The sequence below is a fragment of the Lissotriton helveticus genome, chromosome 12 (assembly GCF_964261635.1).
Source record: "Lissotriton helveticus chromosome 12, aLisHel1.1, whole genome shotgun sequence".
In the NCBI taxonomy this organism is placed as follows: domain Eukaryota; kingdom Metazoa; phylum Chordata; class Amphibia; order Caudata; family Salamandridae; genus Lissotriton; species Lissotriton helveticus.
The window spans coordinates 33,166,350-33,185,677 of record NC_136073.1 but is presented as its reverse complement, the minus strand read 5'-3'; the positions used below and the strand labels follow the sequence as shown (position 1 = coordinate 33,185,677).

The window sequence follows — 19,328 nt, the reverse complement described above, 5'->3', positions numbered from 1 at the left end:
CACTAAAGGATGAAAACCATAACATATAGTAAAGTAGAAACTGTTTCACTAGAAGAAGAAAAAGCATCTTTCACTTTGACCTAGAACCATACCTAAAGAATCCTCGCCTCTGATTTTAGGGAGTTGTTCTGCGGAGTTCCTTAAAACCTGTACAAACCATTCCGAGAAATTGGTATCAACAGCCTGATAGATTTCCAAGCAGCAGGTCTGACTCCTACCAATTGCACGGGGGAAGGAGGAATTTTACAGCCTCTGACTCACAACTGAACAGGACAGGGCAAGCAATAATAATGGCTGTGTAACATGTTGATGAGTTTAGGGCAGTCTGCTTACATACCCGCACTAAAAGAAGAAATAGGTCTATCCAAAGCACACTAAAACAATTTCCAGGGCAGCTGTAGACACCGCAGTAGGATTGTGTGGATTATTTCAATAAGTGTGCAGATTCAAGGTAAACATATTGTACATGGTTGACCAGATAAAGACTTCCCTATATGGAAGGGGTAAAGAATTAGATACATTATCTACTTGGGCAAAGGACTGAATACTTCATAAATCTGCATTCCTTTCATTAAAAAAATCCACTTGTCCCATTTGATGACATTCACCTTCAACTTATGCAAACTTTCTCATATTGGAGCTCGGATAGCGTTGTCGCATTATGCCGGGCTTCATGTTAAGTAAGGGTTTCAGTTCTAGGAAGGCTTTGATAATGTCACATTTAGGATTACAGCAAAAGGTGAACATACCAGTGTTCTGTCAAATATGCGACTATTAATAGACTGTTTATGAACTACTCTTAAGGGCGGCTTTTTGTTCACATTAAGGCCCCGAATAGGACCGTGCTTTTGTTAAGCAAGACTTCTAATTATGAAAATGTTTGGGAAAGAACATGGTTTGACAGTGGCATTGCTCTCCTTTGTTTCTGTGGAAGCCACAGTAGAATACTCCGGCAAAACTTTAGGCACTAAATTTAATTAACAAAACGTTACTGGAAATAAAAAGAGGATATTGGTGTTCCAGTGCCTAGGTTGCCAACTGAGCACAACCGTATAGCACATTGTAAACCGGCTGTCAAGGGTTTGTGTTTACCTGTCCATTAGAGGAAATAGAGAGGAAAACCGGTTTTCTGATTCGTCCAACAGTATGACCAAGGTGTTGGGCTATAGGAATTCCACAGATCTGATAATGTGTCCCCAAGCCCAACAAAATATTTTACAAACAAGAAGCCGTCCGTCTTGTAGCAACCACTAATTTTCAGGGGTTATGAGAAGAGAAGTCACTTATACATCTCAGGTTTCCCAAACATAGTTTAACTGGAACATTACACCCAGCTTATGCTGCTCTTGCCTGTTGGCAACCCCGCCACATAATTTTTTATTTTTTTTTGCAGAGTTTTATATAGCGCACACTAGACCCGAACCGAATCTGGTATCAGAGCGCTTTACATAGCACCAGTAACGTTACAGGAGGACGGACACATTCATTTTTAGGCACGGGGAGATTAAGTGATTTGCCCAGAATCACAGGAGGTTTTTGGCGCCGTTACCGAGGCTCGAACCCAGATCCGAGGTCGAGCGCCCTAGCCGTTAGGCCAACTCCTCATCTGCAGAGATAATCCTCAGATAACAAAAGAAAATTCTGCAACATTCAGCTGCACAGAAAAATTTCATGTCTGTGCTGCAAGGCTTCAAAGTGAGCCAAATCCCACCGACTGGAGCCCTATTGACACTGTCCTTGAACTTCTAGAATCACAAGCAGTCGCCTGCAAGTGCATTCTAAAACAGATGCCTTCAACGAGGGGAAATCTCCCTTACTCTCACTCGTCTCTTTTCATCCCACTGAATTAAAAAGAAAAGGCCAATCTCACCTCTGCTAATCACAAATATCATGCATTTCTAAAATTATGCGGTAAGTGGCCAATGCTCCACTCCAATCCCAGCTCAAACCTGACAGCATACTGCCTCCAGCCAATCTGGTTTCTGCCCCACTTATGAGACAAAAGAAGCCCTTATAAATGTCTGGGACAACATCCTGTAAATTACTGGCCAGAGAATCACTCTGTATGCTGGACCTGCAGGCTGCTTTTGATACACTGGACCACGGCATTCTTCTGCACAAACATCAGGCCAACGTCACAAACCAATCACCTGAATGGATCAAATCATTCCTTAAAGATAGATCACAACCTCCCTCTCCCTGCTCACTCCCCACTGTCAACAGTCATATAATGGAAGTCTTTCATTCCCCCAACCAATTCAGTTTTTTGTCCTAAATGCAGTTGCATGCTGGGGGAATCAACACAGCCTTAAACACCGTCTGGAAATCCTGGTACTAGGTCTTCCCTATCTCCTGAAGTTAACTGACACAATCTATCTACCCTGATCCAGTCTTCTTTGGAAGAAGTGTGGCCATCAAAAGTAAGGCTAAAAAACCTAGGTACCATCTAGGATGTGGATACAAGACTCAACTCGCAAATCTGGGTAGTCAACCAACTTAAACTCCCATCAAAAACATTACCATTCACACACATATAACACCATTCCTTTCGGCTGTCTGAGATCTAGTAAACTCTTCCTACTGCAAACTCACTATTTATTGACCCATCTGCCTGTCAAATTAGCACACTTCATAACACTGTGCATATGACTAAAGCCTGTGCAAATCGAAGCAATCACCAGCATCGCAGAAACTTCCACTCGCTGAGGGTAAATAACAGGGTCACCTTCAAAACATTCCCTCGAGTTCACATAGCTCAGCACAAAAATTCTTACAGAACAAATTTAAACAAATAACCTATTCCTGGCCATTCTCTTCCTGGCCATTCTCTTCTAACAAGGTCAACCTCCCAGTGGGTCCCTAATACAAACTGCAATAAAAAGGTATAGAGGAGACAGAAAGCTCAGTGGCTAAACCTCACAAATGAAACAGCCTGCCTCAACTCCAACTACTACTAACAGGCAATCAGAAAATAACTGAAAACCGTTTTATTCTAACAACCTCTGCCCCCACAGGGCCAGATTTATCTAGTTATCACGTACAAGCAATTTAGTCATACGATGTACACTATACATCTATACTAATATAATAAAGAGAGCCCAAACCTTTGAGGCGGGTAATCTCACGAACCACAGCACCAATCACAACACCCAATACAGCGTTGGAAAGGGCAGTTGCAGCAGACGGACATAGGCTATGCAGACGCCCACCATATACATTCAAAAGGTAAAAGAACTGTGCCAGCAAAAGTAGTCCCTTGTGGGCGTGTCTGTGCTGTGGGCATGACAAACGCTGGGGGCATGTGTGGTACGTTCCGCCCTTCATGCCATGTCTCATATCGTGTGCTAATCCCTCCCTGCTCCCTTTAAATACACCTGCACCCCATAATCATAACCCACCCTTACTCCTTAAAATACCCCAACACCCTTAAACACTAATCCATCTTAACCCTATATATATACCCTGTACCCCAAAACCCAAACCTATCCCTGAACCCTAATACCCCTGTACCCCAAAACCCAAACCTAGCCCTGAACCCTAAAAATACCCCTGTACCCCAAAACCTAGCCCTGAACCCTAAAAATACCCCTGTACCCCCAAACCTAGCCCTGAACCCTAAAAATACCCCTGTACCCCCAAACCTAGCCCTGAACCCTAAAAATACCCCTGTACCTCAAAACCCAAACCTAGCCCTGAACCCTAAAAATACCCCTGTACCCCAAAACCCAAACCTAGCCCTGAACCCTAAAAATACCCCTGTACCCCAAAACCCAAACCTAGCCCTGAACCCTAAAATACCCCTGTACCCCAAACCTAGCCCTGAACCCTAAAATACCCCTGTACCCCAAACCTAGCCCTGAACCCTAAAATACCCCTGTACCCCCAAACCTAGCCCTGAACCCTAAAAAATACCCCTGTACCCCCAAACCTAGCCCTGAACCCTAAAAATACCCCTGTACCCCCAAACCTAGCCCTGAACCCTAAAAATACCCCTGTACCCCCAAACCTAGCCCTGAACCCTAAAAATACCCCTGTACCCCCAAACCTAGCCCTGAACCCTAAAAATACCCCTGTACCCCAAAACCCAAATCTACCCCCTGTACCCCAAACCTACCCCATAACCCTAAAAATACCCCTGTACACCCAAACCTAGCCCTGAACCCTAAAAATAACCCTGTACCCCAAACCTAGCCCTGAACCCTAAAAATAACCCTGTACCCCAAAACCCAAACCTAGCCCTGAACCCTAAAAATACCCCTGTACCCCAAACCTAGCCCTGAACCCTAAAATACCCCTGTACCCCCAAAACCCAAACCTAGCCCTGAACCCTAAAAATACCCCTGTACCCCCAAACCTAGCCCTGAACCCTAAAAATACCCCTGTACCCCCAAACCTAGCCCTGAACCCTAAAAATACCCCTGTACCCCCCAAACCTAGCCCTGAACCCTAAAAATACCCCTGTAGCCCAAACCTAGCCCTGAACCCTAAAATACCCCTGTACCCCCAAAACCCAAACCTAGCCCTGAACCCTAAAATACCCCTGTACCCCCAAAACCCAAACCTAGCCCTGAACCCTAAAAATACCCCTGTACCCCCAAACCTAGCCCTGAACCCTAAAAATACCCCTGTAGCCCTGAACCCTAAAAGTACACCCAAACCTAGCCCTGAACCCTAAAAAATACCCCTGTACCCCAAAAACCCAAATCTACCCCCCCGTACCCCAAAACCACCCCCTGTACCCCAAAACCCAAACCTACCCCATAACCCTAAAAATACCCCTGTACACCCAAACCTAGCCCTGAACCCTAAAAATAACCCTGTACCCCAAACCTAGCCCTGAACCCTAAAAATAACCCTGTACCCCAAACCTAGCCCTGAACCCAAAAAATACCCCTGTACCCATGTACCCCAAACCTAGCCCTGAACCCTAAAAGTACACCCAAACCTAGCCCTGAACCCTAAAAATACCCCTGTACCCCCAAACCTAGCCCTGAACCCTAAAAGTACACCCAAACCTAGCCCTGAACCCTAAAAATACCCCTGTACACCAAAACCCAAATCTACCCCCTGTACACCCAAACCTAGCCCTGAACCCTAAAAATACCCCTGTACCCCAAATCTACCCTCCTGTACCCCAAAACCCAAACCTACCCCCTGTACCCCAAAACCCAAACCTACCCCATAACCCTAAAAATACCCCTGTACACCCAAACCTAGCCCTGAACCCTAAAAATAACCCTGTACCCCAAAACCCAAACCTAGCCCTGAACCCTAAATACCCCTGTACCCCAAACCTAGCCCTGAACCCTAAATACCCCTGTACCCCAAACCTAGCCCTGAACCCTAAAAATAACCCTGTACCCCAAAACTAGCCCCGATCCATTAAAATACCCCTGTACCCCAAAACTACCCCTGAACCCTAAAAATACCCCTGAACCCTAAAAATACCCCTGTACCCCAAAACCCATACCTATCCCTAACCCCTAAAACTACCCCTGTACCCCATAACCCAAAACTATATCAGAACCCTTAAAATACCCAAACACCCCAAAACATATACCCCTATACCCATACTTACCTTACCCAAACATTTAAAAAAAAACATGCTTTTACCATTCATGCATTTACAACGAATTTCGTTGTAAATGTATGTGTGGTAAAAGCATTTAAAATGTAATGCCATGCATTATAATGTCATTGCGGAGTCATGGTACTTTCGTAATGAAAGTATGCGGAGTGATGGTATGCGAAAGAAAGTTGCGGAATAATGGGTGTTCACCCTCCCCCGGTAAGTACATTGGTGGCACGGCAGCCCACATCTCCAGCAACATACTCATATTTTTTCACCACCCATTTGAAAAATGCACAGGTCTCTCTCATTGATGGCCATCACCGACATACACTTTTAGACACACCTCCCGCCACAAGTTCTAGAATTGCGAACTTTAGAGCTGGGGAGCTACGTTCGAATCTCGGCATCAGCTCAACATCCTGTGATTCCAGACAAATCGCTTTGTCTCCCCGTGCCTACCTCAAATTAATGTGTTCTTCTGTAATGTAAATTGTGCTCATGCCATGTTGTCGAGTTCGCGCTATATAATATTGCAAGGAAAAATAAAGTAGGGAAACTCGAGTTCACACACTACTGAACGCGCACTCTTAAGTGCATCAGCAGTGCACTATGAATCAGAGCATTTCACAGGCCTGTCACAGATAAGAAATGCTATCAAAACGAAATCCTACAAAACCATATACTACTGGCCGGCAGCAATTCATACCCGGACGACGTCGGGACAGGCTGCTAGTTATTTATAAATCAATGTAGGGAGGAGAACTATTCCAAGAGTGCAAGCATGTTTAACAATATTTGTGACAGACTAATACAGTAGAAATCATACAAATGTTTAAAACTCAGCCTTCCCCCACTGGACAACAACTCATGAAGTTAATAGGATTCCTCTATGGCATCACTGTTTTGGACTTCAATCGACTTGACTGAGGTAAAGGCATTTGCTGGAAGCATGACTGACTGTTGAGAGACTGGGCAGAGCTGAGACACATATGACTGACTGAGGTTGATCAGAAGCTTGTTCAGTCTTCCCCAGAAGCCCCAAGGCACATCTCAAGCATGGGCAAGCTCAAAGGGTCACCGAAACAGGTGAGAGAAGAGCCGGCGAATGGCATCCTACACAGTGGGGTGGGGACTAGAAAAAAGGCAGACTAAAGAACACAACTTGGCTGGCCCATTATCAACTGTTCAGCCAACTTTTGCAGACCACACCAGAGGACTCTCACTAGCCATCACTCAACTATTTCTCCCTAATGAACAAGTTACAGGGCTCTTTCTGGTAGCCCTGCCCTACAGGACTTCTTAGTTTGAGCAAATTCACAGACCCACATCCTAATAGATACTGATTTGGTATTTATTCAAACGGTGACAACTCGGACGTTATAAGTGCCTTCCAGAAGATAAAGTTTCTTTGATAATGCTCTTTCTGGAAGAGGCTTTAACACTAGATTCCCCGCCAACCGTCAATAAGATCCCAAGCTCAAGAATCTGCAAACTGGTCGAAGCCATATCACTGTGGGCCTCTGCATCTGGGGACATGGACAGCCTGAAAAGCATTGACGGCGCGCAGGACTAAGGCCTTCGTAAGGCCCGGACGTACCAGTACAAAGGTATTGTTCAAACGTTTCCGGGTCCACCCTGACACCAGGGGAATATTCAAATGGTGAGCAATCTGCAGTTAGAGGTTTCTACCAGAAAAGAATAGTAAACTCTCTAGTAGAACGTGAAAACAGCCCCAAATCTGCATTGTGTGAGGGTTGAGCTATCCATGCATGCTAATCTTCTCAACAATAAAGGTGGTCATGCATAGGCCATTAGCATGAAATGCCGCTCAAACGCTGCACCCATACGAGGTTATAAAAGGTATTCGACTGTCTCAAAAACAGAAGCTATTTTTATAGAAATCACATAACTCATTAAAGAGGTTAGATTTATCACATAAGAATTATCTTTAATAAAATCATCCCCGGTCTTATGATTATTAATTACCAACATCCTGAAGCTTCTGAACAGTGGCTTCTGATGCTTTTAATTTACCTCTAAAGGTAGGATTGCTTTGAACTCCTTCCCACTGGGCTATAACTGGACCACACCTTTAATGCTGTACAGCATACTCTTTATGCACCCTTTTTGACATGATGACCTTTGAACTCCATAACTGGACCACACCTTTAATGCTGTACAGCATACTCTTTATGCACCCTTTTTGACATGATGACCTTTGAACTCCATTGCCGCAATAGGTCGAAACATCCGATAATTTTAAGTGGACCTAAGAGCAGTCAATACTACTGAAGGGACTAAAACAAATAAAAACTACCAACTGTGACATCCCTTCATATTTTTTATTTTGTATAAACATAATCAGCCCAGGAGAGGGGCATCTTACCAATAACAGTGTATCAGTAAAATGGGTAGTAGAAAAAAAAGACAGTTCTCTGTAGTGCTTGGACAATGGCAGAAGTGTGGTAATACGTGCTACTTAAAAAAAACATTAAAAGAGTTAACTGCTGCCAGATGTTGACTGAGTGCTAACAGATGCATTATTTGTTAACTTCTTTTCAAGGAATTTGATTTAGGAAACCGGGTGCAGGCCAAACCTATTCTTTAATAATGAAGTTAATACATTTAAGCTCACAATTGTGCATCACTGTGGCATTTAAAAGGGTGCCTTTGAGTGAGCATGTTCCTTGAATGCGAAGGGAGCTGGCAAGTTGCTACACTCGTTCCAGACTCCGTGAATGATTGCAAGAATGAGACTTTGCTAGTCAATGCATAAACAGTCCTTTATTACATAGAATCATACAAGTTTTCAGGCACTCCAAGAAAACATGGGCCTTGGGAGTGGCTCAATATTAAGGCTCATGTGAAGCATTAGATCTTAAGCTGTGACTTTAAGGCTGCCTTTAAACATAGTTCACCATTCAAAACACCACTAGCATGAACTCGCACAGCAATGTTAGACTCCATTTGGTTCCACTACCCACAAAACAACCCATCTCCATTTTAATTCTTACTCTGTGCCTGCATCAGGGGCTGGGCAGGCTTCAGTTCTGGCAGTGCTGGCCTCTTTGCATCCAGGAGGAAGTTGTTAAAAAATGCCACCTCTTTCTTCACCTCTTCTATCTTGTCGCTGTGCTTGTTGTAGATGTGCTTCCGCACAAACTCTGGTCCCTGGAAGAGGAGGCAGCACAGACGTAAATTGATGGGCACCTGGGAGACTCGAAACCATCAAAGGCAATGTTTGACAAACACCTACCACCTACATTGTATGATTGCTCATTATTACCGGATACTGGCGAGTTTCACCATTCGAAACCTCGTTAAGCGTTTAGACACTCCTAAGACATAACTTCCACGACACCTATACAGCTATCTTTAACCGCATGCGTGCGGCCGCGATTTTCGCGCTGTGCGGCGGTTTTAAAAAAACCGCGTTACATGACGAGCTCAGCTCGTCATGAGCATGGAAGGGGTTAAGATGCTTTACAAGCAGAGGTCAAAACGCCAGTAGGACAAACAAGAATTTTACACACAGGATGAAACTGAGGCGGTCTGCCAACAGTTTTCTGAAGAATATTAGGTTTACACCAAAAGCAACACTTCATGCTAAACTTTCAGGCAGGGCTTTCATTAATGGCTTTTAGATTGGTAGCAATATTTACATTTCAGCAAATAAAAGTGAGTGATTCCAGATGTACAAACCATGCGCCAGCTCTCCTATTTACAGAACAAAGCCCTTTAGACCAATTTAGCTCACAGCAAAGCAGATGTTTTGCTGCTTATATAAAGGCATGGTGCATAATTATTCTTTTGGACAGTGCATGGAACCAGTACTTTGTGGGATTTTCAGGTTATCTAGCAGTGTGTCCCTTACTGTGAGCACTATAGCATCTATAAAAGTGTTCTCTGGAGCAAACCCAATACTATGTGCCACAGTAAGAGTCCTTCTGGGATTTACACATTCTGTGGTGCATTGTGGGTCAGATCTGGATCGACAGATTATCTGAACAGTCATCCTAAAAACTAGAGATGATTTAGCACAGCATAGGTGATCTCGGGATCCACAGATCACCTGCAAAAGTGAATCCCATACTTCAATCCCCATTTAATCTGGAACAACGAGCTAGATGGTGTCCAGTGATATTTGGATTAGACAAAAACACCCAATATCTGAACCTCGGTGCAATTTCCCATGTGCTTTAAGAGCAATGTAAAAAAAACGCTGCCGCCAAACCATACTTAAGAGATCAGCTCTTACCTTGAACTTCTTCCCACTGAGTGGGCACAGCCACTTGTCCTTGCCCAGCTCCTGCGTGTTTGCAGTGACAAACTTCTCCACCTCCTGGTCAGGGTCCTTCTTTCCCATCTTCTGGGCCTCCTCCTCTGAAAGGGTCTCCCTGACAGTGAAGAGTGGCACCAGCTTATCCTCAAAGGTCTTCTGCCATTCCATGACTGCAACAATTACAGAGGGCATGTGTTTAGGGTTCACATTTTTCAACTGAAGATCAACAGGAGCACAAGCTTGCTCTAAATTATGTAATCTTACTACTTGTACTCTGTATACAGGCCAAGACTTGGTATTTATAATCTGTAAGTTACCATCAAAAGAAAACTATATATGGAACATTAAAACTAGCATGTGCAAGACTCAAGAGAAGTATTCAAAAAGGACACTTGGCAAGGGTTTGAGTTTATGGAGTCAGTTAGCATGAGATGGGACAGGGGAAGAAAAGGAAAATAAGTATGGCGACATACCGTCCCGCACAGTAACTCTGCTGAGAGCTATCGTCGCACGCACATGTATCATTCCACACCGATTTGGCATTTCATCTTCGTTTGGGTACTCGCAGGTGTTGTAGTAGTCTAAGGAATGCACAATGCGCAAATACAGCAATAATTTGTCTAAAACCTATAATGGAGAAAGAACAAGTTAAAATAAAGCAGAAAAAAACACCTTCGATACCGAAAAGATAAAACATGCCAACCCAAGTAATGTAGTTTCTCAAAAACAAATTTCAAAGAGACATCTTTGTGCTTCCTGCTCAGTACATATTTGCAGTGACACACAGAATTTGCAGTGCACAGGTAAAAATAAGTGCATGGTACAATACACTTAGTTCATCAGCAAAGGTTTACTATCTGAAAGGACAGGAAAACGGCTCTTAAAGGATTATGAAAGTTTAATCAAAGGCGCCATAATTACCAAATACCAGTCTGAGCACCTGGAGAAATGTTTAGTTTGTTTAATTCCAGTATCTAAACAAACTAAGGATCTATCTGTAGCACCTTTCAAGGATATGAAGTGACACAGCAAAGCAACTCTAGAAATTATTGCATATTATAAAGCTGCAACTAAAAGTCCAATCAAAAATAAATTGCATGGCCCATATGTTGAAAAAAACTGTTCTATTGGAAGTTGTAGAAAAGACTCAAACAGATTTCATGAAGAATTTGAAGCGTGCAAGAGGTAGAAGTTATGTACAAAAATGTTTCTTTTGAATGTGTTACATGATTAAAAACACCAACATTTCATTTATTTTCTTTAATATATAATTTCTTTAATCTACATTTAATATAACCGCTTTAATAAATTGTTTACAAGTGGAGATAAAATGTAAACTCTAGCCACCCAACACAATTAAAGCCAAAAGAAAGCATTAGCTGGCACATGCATCAAGCCATGCTTTTACGAGTCCTCAATTGCGATTTTTAAGGAATCGCAATTACGGAATCGCAAAAGCCTATGCATGTAGAAATCGCTTAAAAAAATAGCGATTTCTAAACAATCCTTAATTGCGACTCACAAATTGCGAGTCGCAATTAAGTAATACCTCCTCATTCATTCCTAAGGGCGTAGAGGCACATAGGAATGAATGGGAAAACATTCTCAATTCTCAATTCTCAATTAGAGAACCGCAAATTAAGAATGCAATTTCAAGGGTGCCAGGGTGTCAAAAGGACACCCTGTTGCACCCCTGCAATGTGCATATGAGTACATCTTCCACAGGCACATGCCCCAAATCAAATCAAAATATAACTTTATTCGGATTATTACGATCCATAAAAGCATTACAATTAAGAAGATTTTCAATGAAATCTGATTTAACAAAATACTTAAGAGCAGCGAAAAGGAATTTTGACAGTGTATACAGTACTATTAATTTAAAAGTTTAGAGGTTTTTCCGATGTCTGTATATACATTTCAAAAAATTAAGGACATGGTACCATGTGGCTTCAGTGTCCAAAAGCTGCAAGCTCAACATGGCTGTTCTACATTGTCTGAGACCCCAAGATTTCAAAAGGGTCAATAGCCAGAGTTTGCGGTGTTCCTGATAAAATTTACAGAACAGAACTGTATGAATAGTGGATTGACCTGATATCCCATCACATGGACATGGAGGTGAGTTTAAATCCCAAACATTTGGTATTGGGAAGACCACCAGTCTGTGAAATGTGTTCAGTCTGAATCTTATCAGGAGAAATCGTTCGAAGGTACCAATATCAAGGTTTAAATAGGGCTGCATTGAGAGAGTAGATTGGACCAGCATGGCATGCTGCACTGACTGTTTCCCAGCTTCTACCTGGAGTCTCAATTTGGACAGGTGATCCAACGCTCGCTTTTTTAAATTTTCATGGGCGAGTTCTCCAATTTTTTCGGGATTAAGATAATATTTTTCCATTCCAAGGTCACAAAGAAAGGACCGAATATAGGCCAGCCATTTGATTTTAGAAACGTAGTCCAGAGACATTGCATCCGCCATTATTGTTTTTGTAAGGTCGTTTTTATCTGACATCCAAATACGTCGCCAAAGAAGAAGCGGTTGGATTTTAGCAAGATCTTTAATATACGGTGCCCCCAGTTCTAAGTGGCAGGCGTAAACAGAGGAAGTTTTGGGTGCAGATAGGATGAATCTAAAAAACTTATTTTCTGCAATTTGCAGGGAGGTAACGTCCGTGTATCCCCATAGTCCTGCTCCATATAAAGCTGTAGATTGGCACTTGGCTTTATATATGGTTAACAGTTCCCTGGGTGGACGTTTTCCTAATTTTTGAGAAAACGACACCAAAGCGGCTAGTGCTCTTTTGAAGCAATGTTTTCTGGCTTCTACTGCTGGTTTCCAGGAGAGTTTGTTGTCTATCATGACCCCCAAATAACAGTATTCGTTTGTTGGGTCAATTTTTTGACTTTCGAGGTAGATGGATTTTTGTTGTTTATTCCCGACCCCAGCCTTCATTACGAAAGTCTTTTTCACGTTTATGTGGAGGTCAAGAGTTCTCATAAACTGGGAATATCTGTTAAGGGACCTTTGGAGTTCACGGGGAGTTTGTGCGAGAAGGACGGCGTCATCCGCATACAGCAGGGCGGGGATCGGGCGGTGTTTGGCCAGTGGGAGGTCACGGGCACCCTTTAATAGCTCAACCTCCAAGTTGTTGGTATAGAGGGAGAAAAGAAAGGGCGCCAGGACACATCCCTGTCTGACTCCTCGCTCTACTGTGAAGGACGCCGTCAGTTCTCCCTTTATCCCGTAGCGAACTCTTGCGGATGGATTGGAATAGAGTTCCCTTAAAAAGTTCAGGAGTGGTGGGTCTACCCCCATCTGTGCTAGGAGGGACCACAATTTTATGTGGGAGACGCAGTCGAAAGCCGCGGACAGATCTACGTAGGTCATATAAAGTTTTGCTTTCTTTGCATGCACATATTTCCCGAAGATTATTGATAGGTTTAGGGCTTGTTCCACAGTGCCTAGTCCTTTTCTAAATCCGAATTGAAGGTCGGATAAAATACCTCTTTCTTCCGCCCAATCCTGGAGTCTTTCTAAAATCACTCTTCCTGCTATTTTCCCCAATGAGTCCAGCAGGGAAATTGGACGATAGCAGGCTGGGTCCGAACGATTACCTTTTTTAAAAATCGGCACCATGATGGACTTAGTCCAAGACTCCAGAATTCCTATTTTTGCCGTAGCGCTGCAGACCCTTGTTAGGATTGGTGCCCAAAAATCTGTTTGGTGTTTAAAAAGGTCTGCCGGGACACCATCCGGCCCTGGAGCTTTCCCTTTTTTGGTAGAGTTCAATGCCACAAGAATTTCAGAAATTTCAAAATTCATATCTATCGGGTATGGTGGGAATGTTTTTTCCTCTTCTTCCAGGTCTTGGTCGTTGATTGGTTTTTGGAAGATGCTAGTAAAGTGTGATACCCAAGTTGCAGCATCTATGGCGGCTTCGATTCTTGGGCAAGTGTCGTCCGCCAAAAAGGGAGTTCTTATGATTCTCCAGAAGGCTATAGAGTTTTTTTCCTGGGCACTGATGTGGAGTTCATGCCACAGCGCTTGCTTCAATTCCTCCTTCCTCTTTTTCCTTATTTTTTGATATTCACTTCTAAGAGTGGCTATTGTGGTGGGATCCCTTTCATTTTTATTTAAGGCTAACTTTAGTTTTGTGTGTGCCTTAGTGCACTCTTGATTGAACCAGCCATTAGGCCGGGATGAGCCAGGTTTTTGTTTCCTTGTAAGTAGCGCCTTAGTTTTTTCCATGATTTGAGCAAAATTAGTTAAAAGCTCCGTATCATTTGTAGCTATGTCCAAACAAATTTGAATTTGAGGATGGACTGTTCTTATTAGCTCTTTGGTGAGTTCCTCTGGATTTATCCTCTCCCATTTTATAGTATAGCCATTTACTTTGTCTATGTTGATATTTTCCTGAGTCAATGCATTAGCTATTACTACTGGGGAACATTTTTGATGAATTAATGAGACTTCCAGAGTTAGTATTGCATGGTCACTTTGGGAATTCGGTAACACTTCAAAACTCTTTACTCTTAATTGTAAGGAAGCTGATATAATTATAAAGTCTACCGTAGTTTGGTAACCTCTTCCTAAATAGGTAGGTGCAAGTGAGTTTTCCCCGTAATCCAAGGTGTTTACTATCTGGAGATCCAGATCGGATAGGAGATCATTCATTTGCCTTCCCATTTTGTTGTGCGTGAAATGGGTAAGTAAGAGGCCATCTTCGGTCACCATGCCAGGGCACTTTCTATCTGGTTGGGTACAGGCGTGAAGATTAAAGTCGCCTGCCCATAGTATTGTTGCCGGGCCTCCTTCTCCTTGCTGCATTCTAAAAATAGTTCGTTTTTCATGGAGGTGGGCCAAAACTCTCTCAAAGTCCAATTCATCCAGATTATTGTAAAAATTAATAATGATCATTGACTCTCTTTTCTGGAAGTAAAGGCCAAGGATCTGCAGGTTTGGTGCTAATTCAATAACCTTTATTCTAACGTTTTGGATAGTATTAACTATGTAAATACACAGACCTCCCTTTGGTCTGCCTATGTGACCCGGCTGCGCAAGAGACGAGTACGTTTTGTACCCCTGCAGGTGATATTCTTGCAGTGACCATGTCTCCTGTACGCATAGAACTTGATGATTACGCGTGTGGTACAGTATTGTCCCATCCTCAATTTTTGTCTTTAATCCAGCGATGTTCCACGAGATCAAACTCAAGATTGTTAGGCTGTCACTTGAGCTTTTTGTTTTTTTTAGTTCATTTAGGATCTCGGGAGCTGATGTAATTTCTAAGTCTGGAGGGACCGTGAGTTCCAAACGATCTGTATGATTTTGGGAGTATTCCTGAGGTTGAGGTAGTCAATCGACACACTCCAGGGGACTATATCTGTTAACTAATTGGAGACCATTCAAACTATCCCAGCGTGTTGGGTCATTATGCTTTGTCCTATGATCCTGACCAGTCCATTCGGCCCTATCTCTGCCTTGATGGTTTGGGCCTAATGGATTAAATGGAGGAAGCCAACCTTGCCGCGGCTGTTGCCATAAGTGGGTATTGTAGTACGTGGATTGCTGAGGTTGCCACCATTGTTGGGTGGTATGATATGGATGATGAAATGGATTGACAAGGGGTTGGGGAACAAGATGTGAGGGTTGAGGAAATAGGACAGGTGGTTGAAAGTGAGAGGCTGGATGTTGTAAATTTTGCGAAAGACGTGACCTGTCAGGGTAGTATTGGGGATGATGCGTATTATATTCAGAGGGATTTGTGGGGCCAGTACTTGGTGGGGGTGGATATAAGGGGAAATTTTGCCTTGGGGATGGGGGTAGGAAGTAAGATAAGGGAAGGGGATTTATTTTTGTGGCAGGTCCTCTATTGGGCGAGTTGCAAATATAGTTTGATGCCCCTATCTCCCTGAATTTGAGACTGATGACATCCCCCGCTATTGTCTTCGTACTTCTACCAACCCAATCTCCTCTACGTGCGGAGAAGATATCACCCCTAATGTGGGCGGGTAGTGGCCTATGAAGTTGAAGCCACTGGGCACATTTGTTCCTCAGCTCAGCAAAAGATTCTCTTGCACCCTCCTTCAGTGGGGGAACTGCTGTTAGTACTACCACGAAGGGAGCGGCTTCCGGGGGTAAGTTAATTATTTTAGGCCGAGGTTGCTTAGTCTTCAGAGCTGATGACTTTTCTTGGGAGGGGGTCTCTGTTGGAATAGTAGCATTACCTTTTGTTTGTCTGTTATTTGTTTTTGACTGACCTTCTGGACCTGTTTGTATAGCAGAGGAAGGATCTTCCGCCTCCGGAATGTTTTGGGGGGCAACCGGATTACTCCCATTTTTAACTAGGGAATGTATTACTGTCGTTTTCTTGGTTTGAGAAATATTGAGCTTATCTGTTATACCTGTTGTTTGTTTGATGCTGGATGGTATTTTTTGGAATGTTTCCTTTGCTCCCTGCGTTGGGGCAGGACCATTCCTGCTCGATTTACAGCTACATTTAGTATTGATTAATGTTGTGAGTCTGTCCAACTTTGATATAAGTGGTTTAATCTGTGCTGTAATTTTGGCTTCAAGGTCGGATTTTAGGTCCATAACCATATTTTCCACCCAACAGGGGATACCTGCTGAGGAATTTAGGGTAGGTGTAATCAGATTATGGTTCTTTATTTTTGTCTTAGGTTTTTCCCTGATGGTTGGCATCGCCTTGGGATGGGTGAAGATATTTTCCCTTATTTTTGTTGTATCTAGGGTCGTTTCTGGATCCAATGGTAAAAGATTACTAATGGCACTCTGGTCTAATTCCTCGACCGGTGATTGACAGGCTTCTAAGTCTGGGGATGCGTCGAGATCGACGTAAGATTGATCAGAGTCCGATTGAGTTACTGACAGATCTACGGAATTGGGGACAGTCATCGTAGGAACAGTGGTTAAAGGCAGTGGTAAGGAACAATTGTTAGCCACCTGGTGAACGGGAGAGTTTGCGGTGGCAAGTGAACCAAGCGAAGATCGTTTTGCCTGCAAGAGGTCCAAAGAGACTCTTTTCTCCAGTAAGATGATGCTTTTGTCAATGGTATCATTGACCCTGGATATGAAAAGGTCTATAGGGCCGGTCACTTGCGTCACCAAAGTCGCTTTCTTAGACGCACTTCTTGTTTTGGGACGCATCCTGAGTCCCGGTAATGTACGTTTGTTTTCGTGGGGGCCTAGGGGGGCGACGTGGAATGCAGGGTGACAGGGCCGGGGCCGTCCTCGAACGGCCTCAAACGGCCCTGTCTTTGCCCTGTCTTCGCCCGAGCTGCGTCCCGCGCTGCGGGAGGGAAATGTTGTTATGTAGGAGGTGCAAAGGGCGGGGGGCGGGCCAGCAGGGAGAGCGGACCGGAAGCTCTTCCTTGGTCTTGCAGGGACTTCTGGGAAATGAAGTCCCCGCACGCTCGCAGCCCCGCTGGTCCCTCGCGCCCCTTACCGCCTTGAAGTCTTGCTGCCGGTATCCTCGCCTCAGTCCTTCAAGATGGTGCCTCTACCAGCACCCACCGGCGAAGCGGCACCCGCGAAGCGGGTGCGGCGAGAGGTGGGCTCGGGAGGCTGGGAGACTGATGCGCTGCTTGACTGGTGCGTGAAACTGATGCCTTCCGCTTGGCTACAGAGTAGGTAGGTGTCCCCAAGTAAAATGGAACTTTGAAAAATGTTCTAAAGTGCATTTTTTTAAAGTTTTTGCAAATTACATGAAGTTCAACTTCATGGTAATTTGAGCCCCCTATTAGCGAAATTGCTAAATTTTTTTACTTTAATGCATTGCATTGCATTTAAGGAATTTCAGTTTGCGATTCCTTAAATGCAATCGCAATTTAAGTATTCGCAATTTAGAGATTACTTAAATTGCGATTTTTGTATTTGGGATGATGCATCCCAAATGCAAAAATACCGATCGCAAAGGGGCAGATTCTGAGAATCTGCCCGTTTGAGACCGGTTTTTCTAAGCCTTAGTAATCTATCAAATCATGAAACATCAACAAGTACGTAGTACACTAGCCTGTGTCAATGTAAAATAGCTCTAGCATGTGGCAAAAGAAACTTCAGGGTGAGGCCTAAATCTGGAGAACTGCAAATAGACAAAGCAAGCCTAACTCAACATGGTCATCTTTCCTAAATGGAAATCTCCAGAATCCCAGTCATACAGTTTGCACAGCGGAGTCATTAAGCTGAAAGCTGCTCTCCATAGACAAATAGATCTGCAAGTCCATCCATCTCAATCAAACATGACCCATGAGCCAAGAGTACCCGTGCTGGGCAGTCATAAAATCTGTTCACGCACTAGGGTGCTATGTAAGTGTCATTATCATCACCAACCAACAGACTGCAAAGCTGTACAATACAATAGTGTTTTAGCCGGACTATGAGGAATAATTCAAAACATGTGAAGCTTATGAAAGATCTAATTCTGGAAAAAAGGGCCAACCATGGCCCTACTGCAGAAGCTGGAACTATCAGAGAAACATAAATCAAATACTCACAGCTATACTGACAATTTTACTTAACAAGCTTTAGGCTTGCTCACGTCATCTGGTGCTGTCCTGTTTAGTGCAACACCTTTAAATGGTTTTGCCAGGTGCAGCACTGGTCATTGAACCGCACTGCAGATAACGTGCTGCCACAAGGTCAGTTGCAAATGCGTTCCTTCCTTTTGGGCAGTAGATTGGTGAATGGTGGACTAGCTGTTTGAAGCAGCCGGTCTTTCCATCCTTTGGAGGTGGGAAAGCAAACTGCTGTACAAAGGGAGTCAAGATCCCCCTTGCAGGTAGATGCAAGGGGAATATCTGGAGAGGTGGGTAAGGGGTCCATTGTACGCCCTTCCAAGGGTCACCCTCGGAACCACACTGGCTGTGAACCACCTCTTTGAGGCATACAGTGAGTAGGCCCCCTTAAAGGCCAAGTACAACTCCATGCAAATGAGGTAATATACGCTTGAGAACACACCAGTGCACATGTAGTACCAAAGTACCACATGTAGTCACAAATATCTCCACTGCACATACTAGCAGCCCCTCTAACATGACCCTTCTTATCCCCACCCACACCCCCTCCATCCCTCTCCCCCCGGACAGAACATCCCCCACCCACAACACACCACCATCTGAACAAGCCACCGCCCAAAGTTTATCCACCCCCCACTCCCATCCCCCCCATGACAGACACCTCTCCCTCCCCATCTCCCTCCCCACCCCCACCCACGAGTCTCTCACACCTGACACAACAACTCCCACCCACAACACGCCTACATCTGCACACACCATCACTCGGAGTTTATCCACCCCATCCCCCCCACGGCAGACACCTCTCCCTTCCCTGCTCCCTCCCCACTCCCACTCACAACTCTATCTCCCTCCCAACAAAAGATACAGAACATACCTCCCCCCTTACCTTAGCATCCCCCTCTCTCCCACCTCCTACTCTCAGCCCTCACTACCCTCCTG

The 19,328-nt window shown here is 44.0% G+C and overlaps 1 protein-coding gene across 2 annotated transcripts in view; it reads right to left on the bottom strand.

Moving 5' to 3' along the window:
• The window catches only part of SRRT (serrate, RNA effector molecule), a 157,730-nt gene that overhangs the window by 18,257 nt on the left and 120,145 nt on the right, over positions 1-19,328 (bottom strand). For both annotated transcript variants that reach the window (XM_078669832.1, XM_078669833.1), the window contains exons 15-17: positions 10,328-10,481; positions 9,831-10,024; positions 8,587-8,743 (exon numbers count right to left, since the gene is read on the bottom strand). In XM_078669832.1, the coding sequence (XP_078525958.1) occupies positions 8,587-8,743; positions 9,831-10,024; positions 10,328-10,481 (505 nt within the window). The remainder of the gene's footprint in view (positions 1-8,586; positions 8,744-9,830; positions 10,025-10,327; positions 10,482-19,328) is intronic.